The sequence below is a fragment of the Antechinus flavipes genome, chromosome 3 (assembly GCF_016432865.1).
Source record: "Antechinus flavipes isolate AdamAnt ecotype Samford, QLD, Australia chromosome 3, AdamAnt_v2, whole genome shotgun sequence".
NCBI classification, from domain to species: Eukaryota; Metazoa; Chordata; class Mammalia; order Dasyuromorphia; family Dasyuridae; genus Antechinus; species Antechinus flavipes.
The window spans coordinates 619,714,371-619,741,122 of NC_067400.1; the positions used below are offsets into that span (position 1 = coordinate 619,714,371).

General features: G+C 38.7%; 2 protein-coding genes and 1 long non-coding RNA gene across 7 annotated transcripts in view; 2 read left to right on the plus strand and 1 right to left on the minus strand.

Moving 5' to 3' along the window:
- LOC127556431 (uncharacterized) overlaps positions 1-15,323 on the minus strand; it is a 45,565-nt gene extending 30,242 nt beyond the window's left edge. The window contains exon 1 of the long non-coding RNA XR_007952459.1: positions 15,250-15,323. This is a non-coding gene — a long non-coding RNA (uncharacterized LOC127556431). The remainder of the gene's footprint in view (positions 1-15,249) is intronic.
- LOC127556429 (myeloid cell surface antigen CD33-like) overlaps positions 1-17,416 on the plus strand; it is a 23,779-nt gene extending 6,363 nt beyond the window's left edge. The window contains exons 4-6 of the mRNA XM_051989580.1: positions 16,432-16,519; positions 16,639-16,735; positions 17,303-17,416. Of these exons, the coding sequence (XP_051845540.1) occupies positions 16,432-16,519; positions 16,639-16,735; positions 17,303-17,416 (299 nt within the window). The remainder of the gene's footprint in view (positions 1-16,431; positions 16,520-16,638; positions 16,736-17,302) is intronic.
- Positions 1-21,294, plus strand: part of LOC127556428 (myeloid cell surface antigen CD33-like) — a 73,098-nt gene extending 51,804 nt beyond the window's left edge. For all 5 annotated transcript variants that reach the window (XM_051989574.1, XM_051989575.1, XM_051989578.1 and 2 more), the window contains exon 6: positions 20,534-21,294. In XM_051989574.1, coding sequence (XP_051845534.1) covers positions 20,534-20,644 — 111 coding nt within the window. In that variant the 3' untranslated portion in view covers positions 20,645-21,294. The remainder of the gene's footprint in view (positions 1-20,533) is intronic.
- The last annotated feature ends 5,458 nt before the right edge of the window (positions 21,295-26,752 follow it).

The window sequence follows — 26,752 nt, forward strand, 5'->3', positions numbered from 1 at the left end:
ATCTGACCTCAGATACTTAATAGATGTGTGATCTTGGGCAAGTGACTTCACCCTATTTGCCTCAGTTTCCTCATCTTTAAGATGATCTGGAGAAGGAAATGAAAAACTACTTTATAACTCAAAATAAAATCTATTTAGCTTTATCCAAGCTCAAAAAAAAGCAGGAAGATCAATCACGGTTTTAGGTGAGGTTAAAATAAGTATAGGTAAAGTAAAGGGAAATAAGCAGTAAAATTACATCGGTCCTAAATCAGAGAGAGAGAACTAAAGGTTGTAGGTACTGGAGGCTCCTTAAGAAGCAAGAACATTCCCAGCATAGTCTCCACTAGTATCATTGTCAAAAATCCCAAAATAGGATTGAGAAAAGTTAGACATGACCAAAAAATGGCTGAATGATACAATGCTAATGGGCAAGGAGGAAATTCTTAATTCTACACACACTTCTAAATTCACACCCAAGAAGATGGTCAAGGAGGCACAAGTACCCTTCTATTTACCCAAATGGCTTAGCCCACCTTACTGTTCTGCCTTCTGGTGTCTTTCTCCTGTTGAAATCTTAGCTTATAAAGACCAGGGTTCCCATTGCATCCAGAGCCATCTGCAGTCCTTCTGCTCTGTCTCTGCCCACTGGATCAAGATGTCTCCAGAGGAAAGAGCAAGGCAGGTGATTTTGCCCAGCCTTCCCTCACTTCAATCCAATTCACTTGCATGTCATGGCATGTCCTCCTTCACATCATGGTTCTCTTTGAGAACGAAGGACACACGAGAAAAGCGGGAGCATTCTTTCTCTTCTGCCTTCAGGAATTTTATTTCTTATGTTCTCTCACTTTCATCTGAATTAGATAAAAAAGTTAGAGAACAATTCTGCTACTCTCCCCCAAAGGATTTCCATTTGGAAATACAATAAATTTGAAAAAGAATTAGGACAGGTTAAAGGCAAAGCAAAGGGAGATGTTAATGTCTGGGACTAAGAGGAGGGGCAGCATTGATAAGGGAACAGTCATTGGTACAACAATCTAAAATGTCAGTCTATCTGTCAGACAGTAAACCTTTCTTAAGGAATTTCTTTATTCAGTATATTGTACTAAGCATGGAGGACACAAAGACATACTAAAGAGAGCCCCTTCCTGCAAGGGGAAATGGGGGAAGAAGACATGCAAATAACCATGTGCTAATATGAAGGTAAAAAGGGGATTAAGAGTGAAGGAAGAAAGAGTAAAAACATCAGGGTCTCTGGTGGATGAAGGGGAAAATGAGAGCTGAAACACAGGTAACAGGATGTGTTACTTAGAAGATCACAAGTGCCAATCAAATGCCTTTACTCACTTCCCCACCTAATCCTTTTTTAAACTGTTACTTGTAGAATACAATGGCAACAAAGTGAAACAAAAGAAGATCATAGAATAGAAGGAACCACAAAATTCGTGATCCTAACTATGAATATGAATGGGAAGAACTTAACTATAAAATGAACTAGGACAGCAGAGAGGATTCGAAAAATGGAATTTGACAATATTCCATTTTTCAAAAAAATACTTGAAAGACACACATATACACACAAAACCCATATACAGTTAAATGATAAGTTAAATCAGAATCTGTTCTGCTTCATCTGAGCTCCAACAAAACAGGGAGAGCAATTAAGATTTTAGATAAGATTAAAGTGAATATAGGCAAAATAAAAGGAAAAAAGGAGGAAAATTACATAGAGGGAGAGCTAAAGGTTATGGCCACTGGAGGTTCCTTAGGGAACAAGAACATTTCCAGCATGAGCTTTGCTTCCCAAGGACCTTAGCTGAGACTGAGAGGAGAAAAGGAATGCATGGGTTGGATCCAGGACAAAGCTCAAAAATTAGCAGTAAGAAGGACCACGTCTCCTACAGGTGCTTATAACAAGAAGCTTCTATGAATAAAACAAAAATAAGCAGAAAGAGTATAACTACAATCAGTTACTGTGGGAATAGGGAAGGTGGCATTTGTCTTTCGAGGAGGAAAAAGGAGTGTCTGATTGAGTGGTGGTTTTGAGGTGTCAGTAGTTGGGAAAAGGGCAATTAGATGGTTCTGTAGAGGACAGAGAACTGGAGCTGGAGTCGGGAAGATTCACCTTCCTGAGTTCAAATCTGATTGTGTAACCATTTGCCCAGGTTTCTACATCTGTAAACTGAACTGGAGAAGGGAATGGCCATTCACTCCAGTATCTCTGCCAAGAAAACCCTAAATGGCGTCATGAGGAGTAGGATGGAACTGAAAAGTGACTGAACAAGAAGAAATGGAGGAAAAGTTCGGGTGTTGATATTTCTATTCTTTTTTCATCATAGAATCACACACCATAGATTGAGAGATGGAGAGGGTCTCAGAATTCATCTGGATTAACCTCTTTACTTTACAGAAAATCAAGAGGCTAAAAATGTGACGTGATTAAGGTTGTTCAGGCCATTGATTCCTAAACTGAAGCTTTTCCACCTTCCTGCTGACTTCATTTTCCACCAAGCTTGGCTTCTGTTCTAGCAATTAAGTCTATGTAGTCTATTTTTCCTTTTATGGAATACAAATTTGGCTCTTTGAGACTTAGCCTGCTATTAATTCTGTCCCTTTGGATCAAACAGGATAAGTTAATATCATTCATTGACAACTTTATCCATCTCTCTATCAGTATGCTCTATAAGTGCCACATTTCCTTTCTAATCTGCATTTTAAATGGGATATTCCACCTTCCTTTTTAACTTGGCTCTGAACATTCTGGCTGATGTGATATTCTCTCCCTTCTTTATTCTGACTATGGACATCCCTAGCTTCCTTTAAGTGCCAACTATAATTCTACCTCCTACAGGGAACCTTCCCCAACCTGTTTTTACTCTAGTACCTTCTCCCTGTTAATTATTTCCTGTTTATCCTTTATAAAGCTTGCTTTGTATATATGTATTTGCATGTTAGTGGACAGGGACTGTCTTTTACCTCTTTTTGTAGCCACAGTGCTTAACACTAGTAGATACTTAATAAACATTGGTTGAGTTGAATAGAATTGACATACTGTCTGATTCCCCTCTGCCTTACTGCCACAACTCTTGATTTCTTCCAGTCCCCTTTCAACTTTGTTCACTGTGCCTTCAATCTCCCAGGTTCTTTGAGGTAGGCTTCCGATTGTCTTTGTTTTTCTCCTTCTTTAAGTCCAGTCTTTTTCAATGGTCAGAGCTAATGTTCCTCCAACTCTCCAAATGACCATAAGTGCATTTAAAAATGCTCAGAGGTGAAAGGGACATAGTGTTCATTGAATCTAGCTCCAATATTTAGACGGATAAGGAAATGGACTCAGAACAATTGAGATCACATTCAATAACATGATTAACATTTGAACCCAGGATCCCTAGAGATCATCATATCCAATCCAAAGAAGACACAGCTTCAAATGCTATTCCTATTACTTGTGGCCTATGAATGTATAGGTTAGCCTTTTAAAGTCAAATTAACAATTTGATGAATTTTTCAAAAGAGCCTTTTCTGTGTTAACATTTTCTGTATGCTTTGATTTCCTCACTTATAAAATGAGACCTCTAAAGTCCTGCCAGAACTCTTCATATTATTGTAATTTGGAGGTCGGGAGCACAGCTCTGTGCTCTCACAGATTGGTTCAGGAAGGAACTAATCCAGGTCATATTTAGAAATGGAATCTTCTCTCTATGACATCTCTACGATATATCCTTTCCTGGAAGACTTCCATTTTTTAGGAACACATTTTTTCTTCTGGTAGTTAATTCCACTTGAAATAATTCAAAATATTAGATTTTTTTTCTCACAAAGAGACAAAATTAGTGTCTCATCTTTCTATTTTGTTCACAAAGATGACATAAGAGTTTTTGTCTAGGGTCTTATTGACATCAATGTTTGAACATTGCATTTGTGATGGAAAACTGACCAATAAATTCACTTCTCATGACCCTGTTTGAACAGCATTAAAGTGCTTGGCTGTTGCATTTGTCCATGTGGTAAAGGTTGAGGGAATCTCTTCTTTCTTTTTTAAATTAAAGCTTTTTCATTTTCAAAATTTATTCATGGATAATTTTTCAACATTAGTCTTTGCTAAATCTTGGGTTCTAATTCCCCTCTGCTTTTCACACTCCTTCCCCAAGATAGTAAGTAATCCAATATATGATATGGTAAACATTGTAAAAATATATATTAAATCCAATATATGCATACATATTTACACAATTATTTTGCTGCACCAGAAAAAAATCAAATCACAATGAAAAAATGAGAAAGAAAATAAAATCCAAGCAAATAACAACTAAAAGTGTGTGATCCACACTCAGTTCCCACATTCCTCTTGGGGTGTAGGTGGCTCTCTTCATCACAAGATCATTGGAACTGGTCTGAGTCATTACGTGCATCAGAAGTGATCATCATATAATCTTGTTGCCATGTACAATGATCTCCTGGTTCTGCTCCCTTCACTCAGTATCAACTCCCATATGTCTCTTCAGGCCTCTCTGAAATCATCCTGTTGGTCGTTTCTTTCAGACTAATAATATTTCATTACATTCATATACCATAACTTATTCAACCATTCTCCAATTGATGGGCATCCACTCAATTTCTAGCTTTTTGCCACTACAAAAAGGGCTACAACAAACATTTTTGCACATGTGAGTCTCTTTCTCTCCTTTAAGAACTCTTTGGGATGCAAACCTGTAGAGACACTGTTGGATGAAATGGTATCCACAGTTTGGTAGGCATTTGGGCGTAGTTCCAAATTGCTCTCCAGAATGGTTGGATAAGTTCACCATTCCACCAACAATGTGTTAGTGTGCCAGTTTTTCCATATCCCCTCCAACATTTGTCATTGTCTTTTCCTGTCATCTTATCCAATCTGAGAAGTGTGGAGTGCTATCTCAGAGTTGTCTTAATTTGCATTTCTCTGAACAATAATGATTTAGAGTACCTTTTCATGTGACTAGATATGGTTTTAATTTCTTCATCTAAAAATTGTATTTTCATATGCTTTGATTGGAGAATGGTATGAATTATTATAAATTTGAGTCCATTCTCTATATAGTTTAGAAATGAGGCTTTTATCAGAACCTTTGAATGTAAAAATGTTTTTCCAGTTTATTGCTTTCCTTCAAATTTTTTCTGCATTAGTTTTGTTTGTACAAAACCTTTTTAATTTAATATAATAAAACATCTATTTTTGTTCAATAATGATTTTCAGTTCTTCTTTAGCCACAAATTCATTTCTTTTCCACAGATCTGAGAGGTAAACTACACTTTGTTCTTCTAATTTGCATATAATTCAATTGTCAGGAGCATCATTCTCTTGGTTTTAAAATAAAATGAAAAGATTAGAACTGAAGAGAAAATTTGACATTCAAACACAAGACTCAAGAGAAGCATAAAAAGATAAATATCAGGAAGAAATCATAGGGATCTGAATAAAGTTAAACCATTTATATTTCTATTGGGAAAATTATTTGCATAACCCCTCAAATCTTTATTTTTCACTAGAAACCTTAGAGGGAGTCTACTTGGACGGCAAGCTTAAAAGTGATTCTATTAGTTGGGATCATCTCAAAAGAAGAATGAAAGGGAGAGAGCGGGGGCAGAGGCAAGATGGAGGAGAGGATACACATTTCTTTCTAAACTTCTCTCACCACCCTTAGTCTAATTAGCAAATTCAATTTCTGAATTAGCTCTGGATTGTCAGAATCCACTTATATGACCTGGAAAATAGATCTAGGAGAGACAATATAAGGATTATTGGACTTCCAGAAAACCATGATGAAAAAAAGAGTTTAAATACTATTTTTCAGGAAATGATCAAAGAGAACTGCCCTGATGTCACAGAATCAGAAGGTAAATTAGCCATTGAAAGAATTCACCAAACACCTCCTCACAGGGACCTCAAAATTGAAACTCCAAAGAATATCATCACTAAATTTCAGAACTATCAGACCAAGATAAATATAATACAAGTGGCCAGAAAGAAAAAAAAAACAATTCAAATATCAAGGAGCTGCAATAAGGATTACCCAGGACCTAGCAGCTTCCCCCTTAAAAGATCATAGGGCCTGGAATCTGATATTCCAAAAGGCAATGGAACTTGGAATGCAACCAAGAATAAATTACCCTGCCAAAATGAGTATTTTCTTTCAGGGAAGAAGATGGACATTCAATGAAAAAGGTCATTACCATGTATTTGTAATTGAAAAGACCAGAGCGGTACAGAAACTTTTATCTTCAAATATAGAACTCAAGGGAAGCATAAAAATGTAAAAAGAAAAGAACTCTTAAGAACTGTATCTCTGTTATAGATATACATAGAGAGTGCATGTATAATTTGATTTTACTGTTATAAAAAAGAAACTAGAGGTGGAAAGGGGAATGTACTGAAAATAGGGGAAATGGAGATAAAATGAGAGAAATTATATTTCAGGAAGAGGCAAAGAAAACATATTATAATTGAGGGAAAGAAGGGAAGGTGATGAATATTGTGTGAATCTTACTGTCATCAGATCTGGGCCAAAGAAAGAATATTAGATATATTTGGTTTCACCGAGAAACATCTCTCATCTTACAGAAACATGGGAGGGGAAAAGGGAAAGGGGAAGGGGTAGGCTAAATAGAAGGGAAAAGAGAAATAATAAGGGAAAGGCATAAGAAAGGGGGGGAGGTTCTATAAACGGGGAGAACTGCTTGAGGCAAGTAGAGCTCATAAGTAAAATAATGGGGATGAGGGAAAGGGGAAAAGGAAAGAGAAAAGTATAATTTGGGTTAATAAGATGACAGGAAATACAGAATTAGTAGTTTTAGCTGTAAATGTGAATGGGGTGAACTCTCCCATAAAATGTAAGCAGATAGCAGGTTGGCTTTGTTTACAAGGAAACATTTAAAGCAGAGTGATACATCCAAAGTCAAGATAAAAAAGCAATATCTATTATGTTTCAGTTGAAGTAAAAAAGCAGGGGTAGCCATCCTCTTCTCAGATCAAGCAAAAGCAAAAAGTAATCTAAATTAAAAGAGATAAGGAAAGAAACTGTATCTTGCTAAAAGGTAGCATAGATAATGAAGCAATATCAACTCTAGACATATACGCACTAAGTAGTATGGCATCTAAATTCCTAAAGGAGAAGTTAAGAGAGCTGCAAGAAGAAATAGACAGCAAAGCTATACTAGTGGGGGATCTCAACTTTGCTCTCTCAGAACTAGATAAATCAAACCACAAAAGAAATAAGAAAGAAGTTAAAGAAGTAAATAGAATATTAGAAAATTTAGGTATAATAGATCTTTTGAGAAAATTGAATAGAGATAGAAAGGAGTACACTTTCTTCTCAGCAGTTCATGGAACCTATACAAAAACTGATTATATGTTATGACATAATGACCTCAAAATCAAATGCAGAAAGGCAGAAATAGTAAATGCATTTTCCCAGATCATGGTGCAATAAAAATTACATTCAATAAAAGGTCAGGGGAAAATAGACCAAAAAGTAATTGGAAACTAAATAATATCATCCTAAAGAATGAATGGGTGAAACAGCAAATCATAAATACAATCAATAATTTCATCCAAGAGAATGACAATAATAGGAAAACATACCAAAATTTGTGGGATGCAACCAAAGTGGTAGTAAGGGGAAATTTTATATCTCTAGATGCTTACTTGCATAAAATAGAGAAAGAGAAGATCAATGAATTGGGTTTGCAACTAAAAAGGCTAGAGAAAGAACAAATTAACCCCCCAATCAAATACCAAACTTGAAAGTCTATAAATAAAAGGAGAAATCAATAAAATTGAAAGTTAAAAAAAGCTATTGAATTAATAAATACAAGTAAGAGTTGGTTTTGCGGAAAAAACAAACAACAAAATAGATAAAGCTTTAGTTAATTTGATTAGAAAAAGGAAAGAGGAAAATCAAATTGTTAGTCTCAAAAATGAAAAGGGAGAACTATCCATCAATGAAGAAAAAGAAAACTAGAACAATTATCAGGAGTTACACTGCCCAATTTTATGACAATAAATTTGACAACCTAAGTGAAATGGAAGAATACTTACAAAAATATAGATTGCCCAGATTAACAGAAGAGGAAATAAATTACTTAAATACTCCCATTTTAGAAAAAAGAAATAGAACAAGGTATTAATCAACTCCCTAAGAAAAAAATCCCCAGGACCAGATGGATTTACATGTGAATTCTAACAAACATTTAAAAAAACAATTAACCCCAATACAATATAAATGATGTGGAAAAAATAGGGAATGAAGGATTCCTAGCAAATTCCCTTTATGACACAGACCTGGTACTCATACCTACACCAGGTAGGACGAAAATAGAGAAAGAAAATCATAGACAAATCTCCCTAATGAATATTGATGCAAAAATCTTAACTAAAATATTAGCAAAGAGATCACAGAAAATCATCCCCATGACCAAGAAGGATTTCTACCAGGATGGTTCAATATTAGGAAAACTATTTGTAGTGATCTTTTTCTTCTTTAAAATGATATAAGATGCTTCTCTCTGGGGGAGAGGCAGGTTTCTCGGGGGAGGTTTTCTGGAGGCAGCCTTAGTGTCAGTTCAGATCGATAATTACCCCAAATACAGCCAGCTGGTAAAAATGCAAATGTTTATTTTCTCCTTCAAAAATAGCCCAGTTAGTTGAGAGGCCTATGTCTCGGTTTGGTTCCAAGAGCTCCCTCCGAATGTCTCCAAATCCAAAGATTTGTCCTTCAGCCTCTGCCTCTTGCTTTCTTCAGCCTCCAGCCAACACCAAGTTGAATCTGTCTTGCCTCTGAGAGAGAGTTTCTGGCTCTCAATATTCCAATCTCAATCTGTGTCTGCACCAAAGTGCTCCTCTCCAATCCAGCTGAACTCTCTTCTGCCACCAGCCAGCCAAGTGAAAAATATTGGAATGAATCTCTCTTCATCAGACATATATGACTCTTCTGAGAGAATGGGATTATGGGTTTTCTCCCATAGTGCTCTCTGGCCCTAAGAGCTTCAAGGGAGGTGTGAATTCACAAAGTTACAAAGTTTATTTTGTGAATCTCCCATACTTGTGAATTCCAATGAGTAAAGGGTAAACACAAGCTTTGTATTAATTAGTTCCACTTAGTACCTTGTTTCAGGTTCTGTTAATACTAGGATTCCAACAACTATTAGCATAATTGACTATATCAATAACCAAATTAACCAAAAAACATATGATTATCTCAATAGATGCAGAAGAAACATTTGATAAAATCCAACATTCATTCATATTAAAAACACTAGAGAGTATAAGAATAAATGGACTTTTCCTTAAAACAGTCAGTAGCATATATTTGAAAACATCAGCAAGCATCATATGTAATGGGGATAAACTGTAACCATTCCCAACATGATCAGGAGTGAAACAAGATGCTCTCTATCACTATTACTATTCAATATTGTATTAGAAATTAGAAATATAGACTAGAAATTAGAAATTCTACTGTATTAGAAAACTTTGGCAATAAGAAAAGAAAAAGAGATGAAAGGTATTAGAGTAGGTAATGAGGAAGTCAAATTATCACTCTTTGCAGATGATATGATGGTATACTTAGAGAACCCTAGAAGAATTAACCAAAAAACCATTAGAAGTAATCCACAATTTTAGCACAATTGCAGGATACAAAATAAATCCACACAAATCATCAGCATTTTTATGCGTCACTAACAAAATTCAACAGCAAGAGATACAAATGGAAATTCCATTTAAAATAACTGTTGATAGGATAAAATATTTGGGAATCTATCTGCCAAGGTTCAGTCAGGAACTATATGAGCAAAACTACAAAACACTTTCCACAGAAATAAAGTCATATCCAAACAATTGGAAAAATATCAAGTGCTCTTGGATAGGTCGAGCAAATGTAATAAAGATGACAATATTACCTAAATGAATCTATTTATTTACTGCTATACCAATCTAACTCCCAAGAAACTATTTTACTGACCTAGAAAAAATAACAACAAAATCCATCTGAAAGAACAAAAGGTTAAGAATTTCAAGGGAATTAATGAAAAGAAAAGCAAATAAAGGTGGCCTAACTGTATCAGATCTAAAAGTATATTATAAAGCAGCGATAATCAAAACCATGTGGTACTGGCTAAGAAACAGAATAGTTGATCACTGGAATAAATTAGGTTCCCAGAACAAAATAGTCAATAGCTATAGCAATCTAGTGTTTGACAAATCCAAAGACCCCAGCTTTTGGGATAAGAATTTACTATTTGACAAAAACTGCTGGGAAAATTGGAAACTAGTATGGCAGAAACTATGCATTGACCCACACCTAACACTGTACACCAAGATAAGATGAAAATGGGTTCATGATCTAGATATAAAGAATGAGATTATAAACAAATTAGAAGAACCTAGGATAGTTTACTTCTCAAATCTGTGGAGGAGGAAAGAATTTGTGACCAAAGAAGAACTAGAGATCATTATTGATCACAAAATAGATAATTTTGATTATATCAAGTTAAAAAGCTTTTGTAGAAACAAAATTAATGCAGACAAGATTAGAAGGGAAGCAATAAACTGGGAAATGTATTTTTACATTCAAAGGTTCTGATAAAGGCTTCATTTCTAAAATAGATAGAGAATTGACTCAAATTTATAATAGTTCAAGCTATTTCCCAATTGATAAATGGTAAAAGGATATGACCAGATAATTTTCAGATGAGGAAACTGAAGCTATTTGTAGTCCTATGAAAAGGTTCTCTAAATAATTATCAATCAGAGAAATGCAAATTAAGACAACTCTGACATACTACTCCACACCTGTCAAATTGGCTAAGATGACAGGAAAAGATAATGAAGAATGTTGGAGGGGATGTGGGACACTGATACATTGTTGGTGGAGAGCAATTTGGAACTATGCTCAAAAAGTTATGAAACTGTGTATATCCTTTGATCTAGCAGTGTTTCTACTGGGCTTATATCCCAAAAAGATCTTAAAGAAGGGAAAGGGACCCCATGTGCAAAAATGTTAGTGGCAGGTCTCTTTGTAGTGGCTTGAAACTGGAAACTGAGTGGATGCCCATCATTGGATAATGGTTAGGTAAATTATGGTATATGAATGTTATGGAATATTATTGTTCCATAAGAAATGATCGTCAGGACGATTTCAGAAAGACCTGTAAAGACTTACATGAACTGATGCTGAGTGAAGGGAGCAGAACTAGGAGAACATTGTACATGGCAACAAGACTGTATGATGATCAGTTCTGATGGACATGGCTCTCTTCAACATTGAGATGATTCAAAGCAGTTCCATTTGCGCAGTGATAAAGAGAGCTATATACACACAGAGAGAGGCCTGTGTGAACTGAATGTCAACCACAACATAACATTCTCATTCTCTCGGTTGTTTGTTTGCATTATGCTTTTTTTCTCAGTTTTTTCTTCCTTCTTGATCCTATTTTTCTTGTGCAGCATGATAAATATATAAATATGTATACATATATTGGATTTAAAATATATTTTAACATATTTAACATGTATTGGACTACCTGTCATCTAGGGGAGGGGGAAGGAAGAAAGAGGGGAAAATTTGGACAAAAGGTTTTGCAATTGTCAATGTTGAAAAATGGCCCATGCATATATTGTGTAAATAAAAAGCTATAATAAAGAAAAGAATGAAAGGGTGAGAAAGAGGGATGCATTGAAGGAAGGAAGGAGAGGAAGAATGGCTTTGAGGTTCAGAGTATTTTATAAAATGTATAGATCATTTGTATTTTCTGGTTCTTTAAAAAATCTTTTCATTGAATGGAAGTCAAACAGAAATGAAGCCTTCAGTCTAGCTTTTAATCTAGAATCCCTTTAAACTAATCTCATTTCCTATAAGCAGACAAGTTTTTTCACACTAGGACTTTTGGAATTTTTCTCTACTCACTAATGAAGGGGGAGGACTAGATACCTCAAAAGAAGGTAATGTCCTAGGCAAACCTAGCTCTTTGCTAGGTAACAGATATTTATGTAGAAATGCATAAATGGGCAATTAGATAAAGTGAATTGTGGGTCTGAATGCAAGGAATCAAATCCACCTTTTGAACTAGCATGGGCACTTTGTGTAATAGAACTAATAACTTTCAAAAGAAGGATATACTTTATTCTAAAAGAACAGCTCAAAAAGTGATTTAAGATATTATGTGAGGCAATTCAGAAACTAGAGGGAGGAAACATTGTGGAAACTGTGAAAGGATCAATAATGGGACAAGCAAAAGTGACAGTATTTAGAGAATATTCCTGATTACCTGGACAGAAAAAAATTTTAAACATATAGTTGTATTTATTTTTGAATTCTATTATTTTCTTTTCCAACTCTGTCCCTCCATCAGTTCTTTACTATCAGAGTTGATTTTTCATCATGGTTCTTTGGTGACTGTAGTAGATTGTGGTGAGCTTTTTCTTCTCAAAAAGCAGCCAGGTGATAAAAGTTCAGATCTTTTATTATCTCCAATATAGCCCGGTTAGCTTAGAGGCCTATCTCTCTGCTTGGTTCCAAGAGCTCTCTCTGAATGGCTTTAAATCCAAAGGTCTGGTCCTTCAGCCTCTGCCTCTGCTTTCTTCAGCCTCCAGCCAGCTCCAACTCTTCATGTCATTCCGGTGAAATCTCGACTTGTAGCTTCTTACTCTGAAGAACTTCTTCGACTGGCCCATTGGCCTATTTATGCTCCTTCCAGAGAGAGGGATTATGGGTTTTCTCCCATAGTGCTCTCTGGCCCAAAGAGCTTCAAGGGAGGTATGAACTCATTGAACTCCAATGAGTAAAGGTGTGAACACAAGCCTTGTATTAATTAGTTCTACTTAGTACCTTGTTTCAGGTTCTGCCCAAAACATCTTCTTGTAAGATTAGATCAACTCTAATTAGTTAGCAGTTAGTAAGGATTCCAACAGCAGATCATTGCTTCTTTTCTTTTTAAAAAAGTATTTCATTTTTTCCAAATTCATGCAAACAGAGTTTTCAACATTCACCTTTGAAAAACCTTGTGTTCCAAATTTTTCTCCTTCCCTCTGCCCTCTCCAAGAATAACTAACATTACATTGTGCTTACCACATGTTAGTTACTGTGCTAAGTGCCTCAGAATTATTCTCTCATGTTATTCTTATAACATCATTAATGTAATTATTATGCCCCTTTTGCAGATAAGGAAACTGAGGCAGGCAGGGGTTAATTGAATTGTTTGGGCTCTCACAGCTGCACAGCTAAGAAGCAAATGAGGGGCTAGGCTCTAGATTTTGGTTGCGACCCTTGGTTATCCTGCACCTTTAGATAGTACATGTTTCTGCCTGGAACTTCCACTTCTCTTTTTTCTCTGTCTTGGTTGAGAAAAGTTTGAAAGTTTCCCCTTTTCTATTGTTTCTCAATCTTTTCTCTCATGTACAATTACAGCGTTGTTAGACTTTATACCTCCTGGCTTTCTACTAGACAATGTCAGTGTGGGCAAGTCAGGAGAATCAGGTTAGAAGGTGGTGAGAGTTTCTTTGGGTCCTTCAGCTTCCACCTTATTTCAGAAGCTGCTCCTCAGGGAGCCAGTGATCCCACCTGCATTTTCCCAGTTTCCCCCTTGTTCTGAATCCCTGGCACACTTTGGGCAAAGTGAGCCTGAACTGGAGCCTGGTCTGTTCTTGATTCAGAGATGTTGCTGCTTTTGTTTCTCCCATCCATAGAGGGTGAGTAGGATCAGGGTAGGTGTGGGAATGGGCAAGGATGCTCCCCTAAGCCTGTGGGGGATGGGGGGTGGAAATGTCCCGGTCATTGGCTGGGCTCCTGCTTCTGAAGCCGGGCAAAGAGTTTTGCCCACATCACCAAACTTCTTTGATGCTCTTTTTCCTTCTCAGTAAATAAGGGGTTTGGATTAAATGAGCTCTGATGCTATTTTTTTTAAATTGTGGGGACTGAATTTGGATCACCTTTTTGTTGTTGTTTACCTGCTTTTTGATTTTTTCTCACTTTTTCCTTTTTGATCAGTTTTTTTCTTGTGCAGCATAATAAATATGGAAATATATTTACAAGAATTGTATCTGCTTAAAATATTGGACCTTGCTATTTAGGACAGGGAGTGGGAAAGGGAGGAAGAAAAATTTGAAACGTAAGGATTTGCAAGGGTGAATGTTGAAAATTATCTTTGCTTGTATTTTGAAAATGGAAAGTTATTATTTAAATAATCCTAGAGGGCCCCAGAAAGTTTTCATTTTTATATTTATATGGCCAAGATTTGGCATAGCACAAGTGCTTAATAAATGGTTCCTTATCCAAAAAATAAACCCCTCCTATGAAGTTCTGTTTCTAAGTAAGGTTCATGTCACTCCTATTTTCAATGTTCTAAGGTTTGTTGCCACATTGGGTCATTCCTAGCTCTGACTTCTCTCTGTGAGGTCTTCCCAGGTTCTGACCTTCTCTGAGGAGATCTCTTCCTGCTCTTGCTCTATTTATTCTTACCTGAATCTTTCTCTCTCCACAGGGGTCCAGAACTTCCTTGCAGATTATTACTTGCAAATGCCAGCAGTAGTGACAGTGCAGGAGGGCTTGTGCATCACCATTCTCTGCACTTTCCATCACCCTCCACCCGCCTCTTCTCCAGCTCATGGATACTGGTTTAAGGAGGGGTCCCAAATCTATGAAGTCGAACCTGTGGCTACAAATGATCCAATGCGAGAGGTTCAGGAGGAGTTTAGGGGACGATTCCACCTGGTCGGGGACCCTCTGGAGAACAACTGCACACTGCGCATCACAGATGCTCGGAAAGAAGATAGTTGGAAATACTTCTTTCGGATAGACAGGGGAGTGCAAAAATTCAGTTACCTCAATTATTACCTTGATCTGATAGTGACAGGTATGACATGTTATGGGGCAGGAAGAGCCCAAGATCTCAATAAGGCTTGAGGGGTCGCCCAAGGGGTAGGACACCCCAGCCCCATCTAAAGGAGTGACCTGTGGCATTAGCTAAGAGAGGGTCTGGACGCCGGGGGCTTTCCTCCTCACTCCCTCTATTTATTCCCCTCTAGACCTGACAGAGAAGCCAGTCATCTACAGTCCAGGGCCCCTGGAGGAGGACCAGCTGGTGACCTTGGTCTGTTTAGCCCCCTGGATATGTAGGGAGGGGACACCCCCAACCTTCTCCTGGACCGGGGCCGCCGTCCCTTCCCAGCAGCCCAGACAAACCTTCTCCTATTTCTCTGGGCTCTCCTTCGTGCTGAAGTTCCGAGACCATGGCAGCAACCTCACCTGTGGGATGACCTTCCCTGGAGCTGGTGGGAGAGCTCTCACCGAGAGAACTGTCCAGCTCCATGTAACCTGTGAGTGTGGGGGGCCGGGACGCCTGGAGTCTGGAGCAGCCGTGAGAGTGTGTCAGCAGGTGGAGGGAGGGGAAACATGAGGCTGGGAGCCAGAGCGCCAGGGACAGGGGGAAGGGACAGAGGGTCCCCCAGGGAGCGTGGGGCAGAGTGGGGGAGGCAGCTGTGCCGGAATGCTTCCTCCGACTCTTCCTCAGCCGGTCCAGAAGGGCGTCAGCCTGTCAGGGATCCTCCTTGGGATGGAGCAGGGTCCTCAGAGCCATCAGGTCCGGCCCCTGCTCCTCATGTTACAAAGCAGGAGAGAAGTGAAGCAAATTGGCTGTGAGGGGGAGTCAGGAGCAGAGCCAGCATTTGGACCCAGTCCTTGAATGCCAGTTTCTTTCTCTCCCCAATAATAGTTGTTATTATAATTATTATATCTGTGGTATCACTTAAAGTCAGGAGCTCTCTGGGCCCTGGGCCAACAACCGTTTGAATCTGAAGGGAAAGCCTGACAACTTTGGTCCCCACTGGGAAGGGGAAGAACCAGCACGAATCTTGAGCCTTCGCACCCTGCGGGGGTCCGTTGGGGAGGAGCTGCTGTGGGGCAGGGAGCCTTGGAGAGTAATGGGACAGGATGCAGGATCCCAGGATGAGGAGGGAAATTGGAGCTCAGGGGCAAGTGGCATCCAGACATAAGAAGAGAATGAGAGGAAATGTGGTGAGGAGGGAGGGAAAGAAACTAGAATTTGGGGCAATGAGTTTCTGCCCATGGAGACAAATTCAGTCCCTGGGAGAGTCTGAGATCTCGGTGATGTGGAAAAATTTAGAAAGCAGTGAGAAGCTCTGTGCCCCCCCCCAAAGCCCCTGGAATGTGGTTTTAGGAAAGAGAACCCTAAAACACGGCTCACTTCTTTGCCCGACCTCTGGCAGTTTCCTTCCGTTCTCTGAGCCAGTAACTTTTCTGCAAAATAGAAGGATATTTGCACTATGGAGCTCCCAACAGAGTCACGAGGAGTGTTTTATAGAACTACTCAATGCAGTGAAAGCTTAGATAAGGGGATGTAGGGACCAGGGACAGGATGCCTGGCTCCCTGGGAGAGCCGCCTTTACCTAATGTTTTTTTGCAGCTAAAACAGACCCCCTCACAGTCTACATAGGGGCACTTTTTACATGCAAGATGCTGGTCTTTCTCACCTTGTGTCTCATCCTGACATGGTAAGTGAGGAGCCAACACAAGAGCCCAGACAGGGAGTGGGGAGAGAGATCTCTGCAGAGGTGGGAGTGGAGGGGAAAGGGTTAAGGCTCCTGTCACAGTGTTGGGCTTATTGCTTCAGTGTGAAGTTTCTGAGAAAGAAGAAGCGGGCAGAGGATCAAGAGGTCCAGGACAGGATGGAGGCAAATTGTAGCAATCAAGTTCCTGGAGTCCCTTTGGTGAGTGAAATGACTATGAGATCGAATCCTTATTTATTCCCACCCAAAAGACAGAATAGATGGAGTGAAGACATTCAAAGGTGACTCCTCCCATTTATTTGGCAATTCAATGTCCAAATCATAAATTTGCTCTTTCTATTTAAAAAAATTGACATAAGTACTAAGAGGTAAAATTTCTTTAAGTTTTTGCTATAACCCACAAATTTTAGTTTGTTGTCTCATCATTGTTCTTAAATGAAATGATCATTTCCTTGATCTGTCCTTTGACCCATCCTTTAGCATTTTATTATTGTTTCCAATTAATTTGTAATCTGTGCTTCAAAGGCTCCATACTGCGTATGATATTTCTTATATCATGGTCAGAAAAAGATCCACTTAATATTTCTCCTTTTCTGCATGTATTGACAAGGTTTTTATGCCCTGTTGATTTTTTGAAGGTGCCATACAAGCTCAGAATTAGGCATGCTACTTCCTATTGCCACCTAGTATTCTCCAGAGCTCTGTCATGTGGAACTTTTCTGAAATTCTAATCAGCTTCTTAATTTCTTCCATTTTGTTTTTTTTAAGTCAGATTCATCTAGCTCTGAGAAGCGCAATTTGAAGTTTCCCCACTATTGCAGTTTTACTCTTTTCTCCTATAACTCAATTAAATTTTCCTTGTGTGTCTTGGAGCCAGATTAAATTCCTATAGACAAGTCTTCCTCATTTCAGGCCTGGTACATTATTCACTGCTTAGCTGCCCTTACATTATTCTTATTACATTCTAGTATGGGGTATAACATATATGCACGTAGGCATATATTACATATATACCCCCAAAACGTCAAGGAATTCATGGGAAGCAGGGCTCCAATAGCCGGGGAATCAGGTAAAGTGTCATGGAGACACCGGGGCTTAAATAGAGTCCTGAAGAGAAGTAGAGAATCTAAGAAGATGGCAGAACCACATGAGAGGGTGGTTTGGGAGGGAAGATAGCGAGTTCTGTCTTAAATGAACAGAAATCTAAACTACACAAGTAATCGAGGACTGCCTCTGTAGGAGCCTTGGGCTGGGGGATAGATATTTGGAAATGGTAATTAAAACAGTGGGAAATAATAGGAGATCATAAAAGGAGAGAATATATAGAGAAAGGGAAGACCCAAAGGAGAATTTTTGGAGATACCCATAATGAGAGAGTGTGACATAGATGATGAATAAGTCAAGAAGAAAGGCAGGAGAACCAGAGAACATGATCTCTCAGCACTCCACAGAGCATTTGGTTTGGAGTCAGTTGTAATGGGCTGAGGCTCGAGTTGATGCACTGAGGTCCCAAGCACATGAGGTTAAATAGTAATTGGACCATACTCTATTAATATATAAGCTTGGAGAAAGAATAGCCCCGCCCACTCTTTGTGCAAGTCCTGATGTGTTGTATAGGAAATGATGATTTTGGTGGGTGGGGGGCAGGGGAGTGGAAAAGGAAGCAGAAGGAGACACTTGTGGCTGGCATGTTGACATAGCTGCTCTCATTGCTATTGCGACGGCCCTTCATCTCTGATCCCCCTCTGCTAGCTGGCTTCCGGTCGCAGCTGCCCATATTACTATCGCAATCCTTCTTCACCTCTACGGAGAATAAAGATTAAAGATTTTCCCCTTAACCTGAATTCCTGATTCCGGCTGATTTTAAATGCATGGTCATCACAGTCAGTGAGAACGCTCTTACTGGATTCTTGTTAAGTCAAAGCTTTATTTCCCCAAAGCTGGCCGGGCAAATAGCATGGGTAAAATAATTGGCATTTAGGGTCAGGGGGGAGAAAGCTTATGTACCATTATTTTGGTTCCATGTTAAGCATGCTAGTGCTACTAAAAATGTTTTTTTTTTTCAGCACTAGCTTAGCCACAGGGTCTGTTAAAAACAGAATTAGGCAAAATAGCAACTTGGTTGTCTGAGGTCAAGAAACAGTTCACTGAGCAAGAGTCCTTCTGTGGGCCCAGCAAGGATAAACATACTCATATTCACCTTGGTTACCTGCCCTGAAGGAGCAGTTTACTGGGCAAGTTCCCTTCTGTGGGATCAACAAATCTAAAATACGAATATTAAGGCTTTTAGAAAATGGAAGAGTATTCCCTTTCACATCCAGCATGTCCTCCATGCTCAGAGAGAAGGAAGGATCCAAGGGGGGAGCTAGTGAGCTGAGTCAGAAGGACCAGGGACATGAAGCTAAAGAATGAGCCATGGGATTGTCCAACAGAGAGGCTGCCGGGGATTTTAAGTAGACAAGTTTCAGGTCAGTGGTGAGATTAGGGGATAGCTGGGTGGCGCAGTGGGTAGAGCACCAGCCCTGAAGTCAGGAGGACCTGAGTTCAAATGTGATCTCAGACACTTTAACGCTTCCTGGCTGTGTGATCCTGGGCAAGTCATTAAACCCAATTGCCTCAGGAAAGAAAAATTCACTGGTCCAATGGTAAGATCAGAAACTCGATAAATGGGACAATAGAAGAGAGAATGAAAAAGAGCAAGTGGGGGTGTCCCTTCCCTCATCTGGGCCCCGATTTTCTTGTTTCTCCAGTGAGTAAAATAATTGGTCTCTAAGGTTATTCAGACCCCGGTCAACCTTTTGTTCCAGAGCAGGGACCCCTTGGGCTCTTGTCACTTTCTTTCTCCTAGAAATTCTCTCCTAGAATTCTCCCTGTTTAGGAGGCTCTGACTCAAAACATCATTTTCTGGTTCAGGAGGATCTTCACAAAAACATCACGGACTTAGGTAAATTCAGAAGGTTAGAAATCACCTACTCTGAGCTGCTCACTCCCTAGACAAGAGCACTAAAGACTGTCAGAGGGAGGAAGAGCCTGGGCTGAGGTCCCTTCATGACAGAGGGAATGTTTTCTCATGTAGGACTTCTGGCTCCAACCCACACAGTGTCTCCTCTTCAGAGCAAAAAAGCTGCTTAGAGATCAGCCCATCTCAGGGTTTTAGAGAATAATACTGAGGCCCAGGAGGGAAGGAAGCTCAAACACTTAGCTCTTTTAGGTTTTCTTTTTAATAAAGCAAGAATTCAGACAGGAACAGGGACACTTTTTAGTGTCCCACAGTCAGTGATTGATATAACCTTAGTGCTCTACCTCTCCATTCATTTTACACAGTTGTAAACTGAGTCCAAGGGAAGGAAGACATTAAGAATCTTAGTGACAGACTCTCTTATCTTTTCTTTGGGTAAAGCTGAGTCCCAGGAAGAGAAAGGGGGTTATTTTTGGTCACATAAGAGCCTCCAAATTAGCTCCACTCTCATTGGAGGTAAATTGAATGGGCAGTAATGAAGAGGGTTCAGAGCCTCATTTTGATACTTTGTGCATAAATTATGTAATGCCTTTGAGACTCATGATGCTCATCTGTAAAATGGCACTAATAATACCTCGAACACCTTCAGGGGAGTATTCTGAGTCCCATTGAGATACGGTATGCAAATCACTTGATAGATTTTATCGTATTTAAAAATCTACTATTATTGCAAAAGGGGAAACTGAGATCTCTCCTATGTTCACCAACCTTACATTCTGAGGTCTAGCCCAAGATTTCCCTCTCACTATTTAACACTCTTCCCATCTCACCTAACTGACTTGTCCCCTCCTCCTGTGGCAGGTGGCTCACAATAAAAAAAAAGAGCACCAAACACCCCTAACTGAAAGTCTCCTCATCCTCAGACCAAGCCAATTTCCTTCCCAATGTTGGATTCCTGATGGTTGGGCCAAGATCCCCAAGATCCCCTCTGGGTCTTTGCCTGATTCTTCACCAGATTCTTCATTCTTCCCTCTCTGCAGGATCAACAGAGGGATTCCAGACCTCCCAGCTCTGACCCAACCACACAGTCTTCCCACAGTATTTCCCTATGGCAATATGCAGCCATAAACATCAGGAGACTCAAGTCATGAGACAACCTGAAGAGCCAGAACCCAGAGAGTCACAGCCTCCAAACCAAACTTTCAAAGAAAGGATCCTACAGGAGGCATCGGGGACTCGTGGGGAAGGAGAAGAAATAAAGAGAATGCCTTCTCATTCATGCTTAGAAGATGCTCATTTGCTCTTTCTGGAGTTCTCAAGCCCTTTTCTTCTCTGCTCCCCCTGATGTTCTATCAACTGAAAGTTTTCCTTCTGTGCTTCTCAGGAGTGGAGGAGAGAAGGCATTAGAGAATCAGGGAAGCAGAGACTTTTTCAGTAATATTCTTTTCCCCCCTAAGGTACTTGTCAAGGTGACAAAGCCCTGACTATTTTGACGAGGGTATCATAGAACACCCAATGTCAGAGGTTGGAGGATCCTTGTATGATATAGATGTTGGAACTCTCATCTCACCTCACACTTTCATTGTCCCAGGTACTGAGAATCTGTACGTTAGTTTTCTAGGGCAGTAACTATTGGGAATCGGGTTTTGTTCTACTTCTTATGAACCCTCACTAGTGTGTCTCACAACATGATTGACAGTTGGTATCAATCAGTCAACCAGACATCAATTAGTGATTTATTGATTTATAATTATAATATACTATATAATATATATAACAATAAACTAATGAGTATTACTAATTAATTGGTGATTAATATAATAATAAAATAAATTTTAAAGCTTAAAACAAAATATCCTTTTTAAAGAATATTTTCTAAGATGTTATCATTGGAATGGTTGCCATCAAGTATACTCCCTCCTAAATGGCCGACACACTCTGCCACAAGTACACCTGGTGTCCGAAGAAAATTGGCTCAAGCTCAGAGAGCACACGGAGCAAAAAGATAATTCACTCACCATTCTTGGGGATCTCTTTTCTGGAGCTTTAAAATATTCCCCATAAGTATGGTGGAGTTTTTGCACAGGGCTCTTTGTAGAGAGAAGAATTTGCACCCTCTGTTCTTGGCTTCCAAATGCTGAACCAGAAGTCTTTTAGACACTGAAGAGGTGATGGCCGCCAAGTAATGCCATCGTTCATGGAGTGCTGAACCTGGAGTCAAGGAGAGACATCTTCCTGACTTCAAATCTGGCCTCAGATACTTAATAGATGTGTGACCTTGGGCAAGTGACTTTACCCTATTTGCCTCAGTTTCCTCATTTATAAGATGAGCTGGAGAAGGAAATGAAAAACTACTTTATAACTCGAAATAAGATCTATTATGCTTTATCCAAGCTCAAAAAAAAAAAAAAAAGCAGGAAGAGCAATCACAGTTTTAGGTGAGGTTAAAGTAGATATAGGCAAAATAAAGGGAAATAAGCAGGAAAATTACATTGGTCCTAAGTCAGAGAGGGAGAACTAAAGGTTGTAGGTACTGGAGGCTCCTTAAGAAGCAAGAACATTCCCAGAAGAATCTCCACTAGTATTATTGTCAAAAAAAAACCCAAATGGGATTGAGAAAAGTTAGACATGACCAAAAAATGGCTGAATGACACAATGCTAATGGGCAAGGAGGAAATTCTTAATTCTACACACACTTCTAAATTCACACCCAAGAAGGTGGTCAAGGAGGCACAAGTGCCCTTCTATCTATCCAAATGGCTTAGCTGGCCTTAGTGCTCTGCTTTCTGGTGTCTTTCTCCTGTTGAAATCTTAGCTTACAAAGGCCAGGGTTCCCATTGCATTCAGAGCCATCTCCAGCCTTTCTGATCTGTCTCTGGCTACTGGATCCAGATGTCTCCAGAGGAAAGAGCAAGACAGATGACTTTGCCCAGCCTTTCCTCACTTCAATTCAATTCACTTGCATGTCATGGCATGTCCTCTTCACATCATGGTTCTCTTTGAGAACGAAGGACACACAAGAAAAGCTGGACCATTCTTTCTCTTCTGCTTTCAGGAATTTTATTTCTTATGTTCTCTCACTTTCATCTGAATTAGATAAAAAAGTTAGAGAACAATTCTGCTACTCTCCCCCAAAGGATTTCCATTTGGAAATACAATAAACTTGAAAAAGAATTAGAACAGATTAAGGGCAAAGCAAAGGGAGATGTTAATGTCAAGGACTAAGAGGGAAGGCAGGATTGATAAGGGAACAGTCATTAGTACAATAATCTAAAATGTCAGTCTATCTGTCAACCAGTAAACCTTTCTTAAGTTCTTTCTTTGTGCAGTATACTGTATTAGGCATGGAGGACACAAAGAAATATTAAAGAGAGCCCCTTCCTGCGAGGGGAAATGGGGGAAGAAGACATGCAAATAACCATGTGCCAATAAGAAGGTAAAAAGTGAGAGTGAAGGAAGAAAGAGTAAAAACATCAAGGTCTCTGGTGGATGAAAGGGAAAATGAGAGCTGAAACACAGATAATAGGATGTTTTACTTAGAAGATCACACGTGCCAATCAAATTCCTTCACCCACTGCCCCCCCACCCAAATCTTTTTTTAAACTGTTACTTGTAGAGTACAATGGCAACAAAGTGAAACAAAAGTAGATCATAGAACAGAAGGAACCACAAAATTCATAATCTTAACTGTGAATATGAATGGGAAGAACTTAACTATAAAATGAAATGGGACAGCAGAAAGGATTTGAAAAATGGAATTTGACTATATGTTATTTACAAGAAAAATACGTGAAACACATACATATCCGCAGAGAAACCATATGCAGTTAAATGACAACTTGAAACAAAATCTGTTTTGCTTCCTCTGAGTTAAAAAAAAAAGCAGGGAGAGCAATCAAGGTTTTAGGTAAGATTAAAGTGAATATAGACAAAATAAAAGTATGAAATAAGAAGGAAAATTGTGTTGATTTTAGGTCATTTAGGGAGAACTAAAGGTTATGGCCACTGGAGGTTCCTTAGAGAAAAAAATCATTTCCAACATAATCTTTATTTCCCAGAGCCCTTACCTGTTGCTGACAGGGGGAAAGGAATTGCAGGGAGTTGGACCCAGGACAAAGCTCAAAAAATAGCAGTAAGAAGGACCACATCTCCTACAGGTGATTATAACAACAAGTTTCTATAAATAAAACAAAATTGAGCAGAAAAAAATATGACCATAATCAGTTACTATGTGAATAGGAAAGCTGGTGTTTGTCTTCAGAGGAGGAAAAAGGAGTATTTGATTGGCTGGTGGTTTTGAGAGGTGAGTAGCTGAGAAAGGGCAGTTGGTGGTACTGTAGTAAATAGAGAGCTGGGATTGGAGTCAGGAAGAATCACCTCCCTGAGTTCAAATCTGATTGTGTAACCATTTGCCCAGGTTTCTTCATTTGTAAACAGAATTGGAGAAAGGAATAGCCATTCACTCCAGTATCTCTGCCAAGAAAACCCCAAATGAGGTAATGAAAAGTCGGATACAACTGAAAATTGACTGAACAACAAAAAGGGGGGGAAAGTTTGGGAGTTTGAGAAATACATTCTTCTTTCATCATAGAATCACATACCAGAGTTTGAAAAAGGTAGAGGGCTTGTCAAAATTTATCTGGCCTAGCCTCCTCATTTTATAGAAGAACATGAGGTAGAAATGTGAAGTGATTAATGTCGTACAGGTCAAAAATGGAATTTGAATTCAGGGCCATTGATTCCTAAACCAACACTTTTCTACTTTCATGCCGACTTCCTTTTCCATCAAGGTTGGCTTCTGTTCTAGCAATTAAGCCTACTGATGGTGGGAGGCAGCCTATTCCACATTTGGACAACATCAATTGCTAGGAGCTTTTTTTTTTCCTTTTATGGAATAAAAATTGTAACATGTCCCTTTTCACGAGCGGAGTCTCTGCCCTCTACTTACCCATCTTCTGGGTCTTCGGTCATCACTGGCTTCCGAGGAAGAACTAAACACTGAGCCGAGTTGCCAAAAAGAAGCGAAGTTTATTCTTACACAGCTACATCAGGCAGAGAGAGGGACTCCAGGAAATACATTGTAAATAAAAACTTTTTGGTTTTGTCAGCACCAATCAGGGTGTCTGTTACCAGTTTTATCCTTATAAGGCAATCTTGTAGCTAGCAAGCCTGTGTCTTTGGTATCTGCTTTGAGCCCCAACTCTCAACAAAAAATTTGGCTGAAACTTAGCCTGCTATGAAACTTGTTCTTAATTCTGTCCCCTTGGATCAAAGAGGATAAGTTAGTCTCCTCCACTGACAACTTTATACATCTATCTATGGGTATTGCAATATAACCGCCCATCCCCTTTCTCACCTGCATTTTTAAATGGGATATACCACCTTCCTTTTTAACTGGGCTCTGAACATTCTCTCTGTTCTGGAATTCTCTCCCTCCTTTACTCTGATTGTTGACTTCCCTAGCTTAGTTAAACTGCCAACTATAATTCCATCTCCTATAGGAAACCTCCCACAATCTGTTTCCACTCTAGTGTCTTATCTCTGTTAATTATTTCCTTTTTTCTGTATAAAGTTTGTTTGTATATATTTATTTACATGTTAGAGGACAAGGACTATATTTTACTTCTTTTTGGATCCCCAATGCTTAGCAATGTGCCTTACATCTAGTAGAAACTTAATAAATGTTGGTTGAGTGGAATAGAATTGAAATGTTATCTTATTCCTTTCTGCATTACTGACTGAAACTCTTGCTTTCTTCAAGCCTCCTCTTAACTTTGTTCATTGTGCTTTTAATCTCTCAGGTTCTTTGAGGTAGACTTTCAATTGTCTTTGTCTTTCTCCCTTTTAAAGTCCAGCCTTTTTTAATGATCAGAGCTAATGTTCCTCCAATTCTCCAAGTGACCATAAGTACATTTGAAAGCCTGTAGAGACACTGCTGGATCAAAGGGTATGCACAGTTTCATAGCCCTTTCGGCATAATTCCAAATTGCTCTCCAGAATGGTTAGATAAGTTCACAACTCCACCAACAATGTATTAGTGTCCCTGTTTTTTCACATCCTCTTCAACATTTGTCATTGTCTTTTCCTATCATTTTAGCCAATCCAAGAGGGGTGTAGTGGTATCTCAGAGTCATCTTAATTTGCATTTCTTTGAACAATAATGATTTAGAGCACCTTTTCATATGACTAGATATGGTTTTGATTTCTTTGGAGAATGCCATGAATTATTATAAATTTGAGTCAATTCTCCATGTAGTTTTTGAGATGAAGCCTTTATCAGAATCTTTGAATATTTTATGTTTTTTTTTGCAGTTTATTGCTTCCCTCCTGCATTAGTTTTGTTTATATAAACATTTTTTAACTTAAAATAATCAAACTGATTTTTTTTGTTCAGTAATGATGTCCAATTCTTCTTTGGCCACAAATTCATTCCTTCTGCGCAGATCTGAGAGGTAAACTATGCTTTGTTCTTCTAATTTGCTCATAATATCACTCTTTGTGTCTAAATCATGAAGCCATTGGAATCTTATCTTGGTATAGGGTGTTAGGTGCAGTTCAATGCCTAGTTCTGCCATACTAGTTTCCAATTTTCCAATTTTCCAATTGACTAGTTTTTGTCAAATAGTGCGTTCTTATCTTAAAAGTTGGGGTCTTTGGGTTTGTCAAACAGTAGATTACCATAGTCATTGACTATTTGTTCCTGTGAACCTCACCTATTTCACAGATCAACTACTCTATTTCTTAACCAGTACCACTGATGACCACTGCTTTGTAATATAGTTTTAGGTGTGGCACAGCTAGGCCACCTTCATTTGCATTTTTTCATTAATTCCCTTGAAATTTTTTACCTTTTGTTCTTTTAGATGAACTTTGTTATTATTTTTTTAAGTTCTGTAACGTAATATTTTGGAAGTTTGATTGGCATCACACTGAATAAGTAGATTTATTTAGGTAGTATTGTCATATTTATTATATTAATTTAGCCTACCCATGAGGATTTGATATTTTTCCAATTGATTAGATCTGAATTTATTTGTGTGGAAAGTGCTTTCTAGTTGTGTTCATATAGTTTCTGACTTTGCCTTGGCAGGTAGACTCCCAAATATTTTATATTATTGACAATTATTTTAAATGGAATTTCTCTTTATATTTCTTGCTGTTGGACTTTGTAGGTAATATATAAAGTGCTAATGATTTATGTGGAATCATTCTGTATCTTGCAACTCTGCTAAAGTTGTCAATTGTTTCTAGTAGTTTTT